The sequence below is a fragment of the Orycteropus afer genome, unplaced genomic scaffold (genome assembly GCF_000298275.1).
Source record: "Orycteropus afer afer isolate SDZICR_OR568_19922 unplaced genomic scaffold, OryAfe1.0 scaffold00019, whole genome shotgun sequence".
Classification (NCBI taxonomy): Eukaryota; Metazoa; Chordata; class Mammalia; order Tubulidentata; family Orycteropodidae; genus Orycteropus; species Orycteropus afer.
In genome coordinates this window covers 1,391,400-1,397,525 of record NW_006921606.1, presented here as the reverse complement: position 1 = coordinate 1,397,525, position 6,126 = coordinate 1,391,400, and the positions used below count along the sequence as shown (strand labels likewise).

Genomic DNA, 6,126 nt, shown 5'->3' with positions numbered 1-6,126 from the left:
TAATCATTGTTTTTCTTTCTAATAAAGGGTGTACAACAGATTTATAAAGACTCAAAAACGTTTTTCACAGCAAGACACATTTTTTAACACTTCCCACTCTGTGTCAATAAACCAGCCAATTATGTATATTTCTGTTGGAGTAGAGTAACGCCTGGAAAAATAAACATTTTATACTTAATAATAAAGATGTTATGACTATTCAGGATTATATTTAAATATAGAAACCAGACCTGCATTTCTTAAAGTAATTTGTCATTTTATTAGTTTTTCAGTACTTTTACAACTTTTTATATTACTAACAAAATTCAAACCACAGCAGCTAGACACAGACGTTCTGCAGTTTACTTTAGTTAGAGATAAACACTAGAGTACACAGGTATTATCGAACAGTATCATTAATATCACATCCAAATAAAATTTCGCTGAAAATAATTCAAAAATGGCTGCAGCAGTACATTGACAGGAAAGGCCAGAAATTCAAGCTGGATTCAGAAGAGGATATGGAACAAAGGTATCATTGCTGATGTTAGACCTTGACTAAAAAAAAAAAAAAAATACCAGAAAGAGGTTTACCTATGTTTTATTGACTATGCAAAGGCATTTGACTATGTGGATCATAACAAATTATGAATAACATTGCAAAGAACACTTAATTGTGCTCATGAGTTACATGCTCATGAGTTGGTCATGGTTACACAGACCAAGAGGCAGCTGTTCGAACAGAACAAGGGAATAGCGCGTGGTTTAAAATAAGGAAAGATGCGTGTCTGAGTTGTATCCTTTCATGATACTTATTCAGTCTGTATCCTGAGCAAATAATCCAAGAAGCTGAATTATATGAAGAAGAACATGACATCAGGATTGGAGGAAGACTCATAAACAAAATTCAGATGATACAACCTTGCTTGCTCAAAGTGAAGAAAACTTAAAAGTACTTACTGATAAAGATCAAAGACTACAGCCTTCAGTGTGAATCAAACCTCAACATAAATAAAACAAAAATCCTTAAAACTGGACCAACAAGCAATATCATGATGCAGAAAAGACTGAAGATGTCAAAGATTTCATTTTATTTACTTGGATCCACAACCAATGCACAAGGAAATAGCACTCAAGAAATCAAATGACATACTGCAGTGGGGAAATCTGCTGCAAAAGACTTCTATAAAGTGTTAAAGAGCAAAGATGTCACCTTGAAGACTAAGGTGTGCCTGACTCAAGGCATGGCATTTTCTAATCAACTTATATACACACAAAACCTGGACAATGAATAAGAAAGACTAAAAAAGATGATTTAATGCATCATTAATGGTGATGGAAAATAATACTGAATATACTGTGGACTACCCAAAGAATGAACAAATCTGTTTTGGAATAAGTACAAGAATGATCCCCAGAATTAAGGATGGTGAGACTTTGTCTCTTATACTTTGGTCATGTTATCGGGGGGACCAGTCCCTGGAGGACATCACGCTTGATAAGGTGGAGAGTTAGAGAAGGAGGCAGACCCTCAATGAGATGGAATCATATAGCAGCTGCCAACACTGAGCTCAAATATAGCAATGATTGTGATGAGGTGCAGGACAGGGCAGTGTTTTCTTCTGTTGTACAGTCACTAAAACTCAGAAGCAACTAGACAGCACCTAATACCAACACACAGATACTATACACTGCAGAACTACAGATGGCTATTAAGTTTAGGCAGATAACTTTATTTAGCTAACAGAATAAAAACACTTTGCACTTTCTGCAATCACAGCTAAAGAATTTTTCAAGGCAGATTATGCTCAGAGATATGTGACAGACTTTGACTTAAACAATACAAAATAAAGTTATAGGAATAAAATAGAATTTCAATCACTGCAGAATCTGTTCTTCTAGTTCAACTAAGCAAGTTTAAATTTTTTCACAGAAAAAAAATATTATTTCAGGCAAGCAAAAATAAATTCCAAATAAACAAGAATGACTAACTTATTTTACCTTAATTAAGGCAAGCAAAGTACAGATACTGTACATTACAAACAAATACAGGTATGCATCACTTAATGCCCACAATATGTTCTGTGAAACAGGACGTTATGGGATTTGAACTGGGATTTGAACATTGTGTGAACACATTATATATAGTATATATGTTTGTGTATATTTGAAACATATGTATCAAAGTAACCTCCACACAAGCTGCTCTGGCTCTCTGTTAGTGCACAGAGCCTCAGAGCTTGTAAACCTGAACCTGCAATTGACAGCCTCAGGGTGTGCAGGACTCTCTGAGCAGCTGTGGGAAGTCTGGTTGGAATGGACTCTCTTGGAGGGACAGAGTGGCTGTAGCCTAGCATCCCCCCAAAGGCACTGACCTGAAGGGCAGCTGGGCAGAGCACAGACCCAGTGGCAGCCCCCCATAGCAGCTGGGGTAGTCATGGCTCAGGGACTCCAAATTGCCACAGCTTGGGGGCTACGGCTGAGCCACAGCAGCTGCAGCACCACAAACTCAACTGGCAGCCAAACCTCCTGATGCCCTTCCAAGCAAGCCCCTTCTCTCTGTGCCATGGATGTAAGACATTTCCCAGTTGGACATTATGCCGTGCATACCTGTACATCACTACATATCACATTACTTTCTACAGGCAAAAGGACTTTTCTAAGGTGCTCCTCTCTGAAGCATGTCGTAATAACAGTTAAATATACAAAGAACCATCTGCTGGTCCAACGTAGCCAACTCCAATTAGCAAGACATCTATTAGCGTCCATATTCCCAGGCCACCAAAGCTGAAGAGCTTGCCGAGGCCCTCCCGCCACTGGCCAAGGTAGAAACGGTCAGCTCCAAACCCACCGAGAGTGATGCTGCAACATAAAACAAAGACACTGGAATTCATAAGACTTTCTCCAAACCAACTGCAGCCAAGCTGTGTTTTAACAACTGTATGAAATCTTATCTGTGAAAAGGCCTCACAATTTTACACTATCAAGTAATCATAGATAAGATTTTTTAATGTCAACTATAAATAATTTTTATCTGTACTGAAATCTAATGTTTTATTATTTTTTAAAAAATCCATTTTAATCTAAAAATGGTAGATGAGAGAACAAAGCAGGGAGCCCAGTCAACAGAAAGAGCACTAACATAGGAGTCAGGAGTTCTGAGTGAGCTCAGACACAATCTAGGTGACCAGGACCAAGTTCTCTAACTTTTCCAGTCACTCATCTCTAAAAATTTAGTTTAGAATAATGACTTTTAAGGTTCTTTGAAATTCTAAAATCTAACAATATTAGGACAACTTTTCACTGTATTTGTTCTTAAGTTTTCATTCTTGAAAATTTCAAACATAAAAAAGTAAAGAGAATTATACCCATGACCCAGCTCCAACAATTATCAATATAAAGCCAGTGTTGGACCATCTACCCTTGCCCCTCCTCCATTCCAGATTACTTGGAAGCAAATGTGAATATTAGATCTCTTAAACTGAGCATTTTTTAATATACTATATTGAACTCTAAAAGCTCTGGCAGGGCAATGGTTCAAGCATTTGGCTACTAACCAAAAGGTCTGCAGTTTGAATCCACCAGCTACTCTGTGGGAAAAAGATGGGACAGTCTGCTTCCATAAAGATTTACAGCCTTGGAAACCCTATGGGGACAGTTTTACTACGTCTTGATAGGGTTGCTATGAGTCGGAATCGACCTGATGGCAGCAGTGGGTATACTGAACTCTGAGAATGAAACAATTCTTAATGTTTAAAAGTTGCTAAATGTACCAGGAAAGATGTTAACAGTAGGGGAAACTGGGTATAATACTCAATATATTTATTATCTTAGCAACTTTTCTATAAATCTAAATTTATTCCAAAATTAAAAGTACATTTTAAAAAAGAAGCAGATATTACGTTCTAATTTGAACCATTTCTGACAAACACCATGGCCACTTACCTTGTTTTTGTTATTTCTATCCTGGACTCTTCTTTCACACCTTTCTGCCAGGCAGGATCCTTCTCCTTCCCCAGCCCAAACCCTAATGCAATGGTTCTCAACAAGAGGTGATTCTGCACCCTAGGGGAATCTGGCCACATCTGGAGCTGGTTCTGATTGTCATGACTAGGAGTGCTACTGGCATCTAGTGGGCAGAAGCTAAGAATGCTGCTAATATCCCACAGTTCACAAGATAGCACCCACAATAAATAATTATCCAAAATGTCAATGGTGACAAGAACGAGAAATCCTACCCTATGCTGGGCTGCAGGCCTCAGGATCTAGGGCTCCAACTCTATGCCTTCAACTCTAGATGGCATAACTTACACTAACAAAAATTATTTGTAAGTGATTTTTCATGCTTTTTTCTTTGCCATTGTCATTTTCCTTCCCAGGTTTCTGGTATTAAGCACACATTATTTTTTATAGTAAGAAGTTACCAAAAATTTAAAATATACATCACAAATCTACCTATTTTAAAATGATTTATAATGGAGAAATTAGGCATTTACCAATTCACAGTATGTTTAGGATGGGAAACCCTGACTGGTTCTAACAATAATGAGTCAATTGTGTCATCTCTAGAATGTATGGGCATCTTGGGAGAAAAGCTAACATTTCTGTCATTAAATTCCACTAGGCACTGGTACGGGGGAGCTCTGGTAGCACAGTGACTAAGGCACTTGACTGCTCACCAGAAGGCTGGCGGTTCAAACCCACCAGCCACTCCTCGGAAGGAAGGTTGGGCAATCCTACTTCCATAGTGATACTGCCTCGGAAACCCAAGGAGGGGTTGCTATGAGTCGGGGTCGACTCGACGGCAAACAATAACAACACAGGCACTGGTACATCTTCTTGCAACTATATGTCTCCCAGAGTGTATCTGACATACATGGTAGGACCCAAGTTAAGGAACAGCTTAACTGAACTAAGTTTAAGAAGATTCTACTGATCCTACAGAAGTCCAAATGGAATCACTGTTTTAATTTATTAGCAACAAAGCTTACCTTAGTGCTAGCGCAGTAGACCATTTATAACCTCCAGTCCAATTGCAGTACAACATTTTGGGAAAAGTACGGTTACCTTAAAAAGAGGAAAATATTCCACAAAGAAATAAGGATACAAAAATACTCTGACAAAGAGGTGTTATTATAATTAATGGCCTCATAATTCAAAATGTTAAAAAAAAATCAACTTTTTATAATAATCACTATGAATAGTATTTAAAATAAATAGTAAAAAGAAAGTCTTTACCATCTATAAGCATAGATTTAAAAGTTTAAACCAATTAAGTAAGGATTATAGCTTAATGAATGTAAAATGCCCTACCTGATACCAAAACTTATTATAAATTTAGCATAATTGGGCCAGTATGGTACTGACACCTATAAATCAGCCAATGGTAGAAAGAGAGCCCAGAAAAAGAACCATGAACATTTAAATACTTCATGTATGACAGAGGTCATACTGCAGATCAGAAGGGAAGAGTTACTGGGACAACTGATCATCCATGTGGCAAAATAAGTAAAATTGAATCTTTACTTCCAATCACATACCAAAACCATTTCTAGGTGGATTACAGATCTAATGTGAAAAGCCAACTGAAAACTTTTAAAGAAAATGTAAGAAATTATCCTTATGATTCTGAGGTAGGAAAAGATTTCTTAAACAAACCAAAAAGGGCAAACTATGAAAGACTCGTTAATAACTTCAACTAATTAAAAGATTATGTTCAAAAGTGGCAGGTTTCACATTCCCCAATCTCAAAACTGACTAGACAGCCACAGTAGTCAAAACAACCCAATGTTGTTACACAGAGCAGTGGAACAGAATTAAAACCCCACAAATAGATCCATCCACCTATGGACAGCTGATCTTCGATAAAGGGCTGCAATCCATTTAATGGGAAAGACACAGTCTCCCTGACAAATGGTGCTGGCAAAAGTGGATATCCATTTGCAGAAAAATAAAACAAGATTCATAACTCAAGTTCCAATAAGATCGCGGACTAGGCAGAAAGAATGCACAGACCCTCTTCAACAAAGAAAAGGGAAACCAATTAACACAGACACAGAAGATAATCCTAGACCCCTGAGCCTTGAAGGGAAGGATATAGAAGTGGACTAAACCCCAACTAGCAGAAGAATTTGCATGAAAATACCA

The 6,126-nt window shown here is 37.6% G+C and overlaps 1 protein-coding gene across 1 annotated transcript in view; it reads right to left on the bottom strand.

Moving 5' to 3' along the window:
- Positions 1-2,675: 2,675 nt before the first annotated feature.
- Positions 2,676-6,126, bottom strand: part of TM2D3 (TM2 domain containing 3) — a 23,388-nt gene continuing 19,937 nt past the window's right edge. Inside the window, exons 5-6 of the mRNA XM_007959929.1 lie at positions 4,971-5,046; positions 2,676-2,841 (exon numbers count right to left, since the gene is read on the bottom strand). Coding sequence (XP_007958120.1) covers positions 2,676-2,841; positions 4,971-5,046 — 242 coding nt within the window. The remainder of the gene's footprint in view (positions 2,842-4,970; positions 5,047-6,126) is intronic.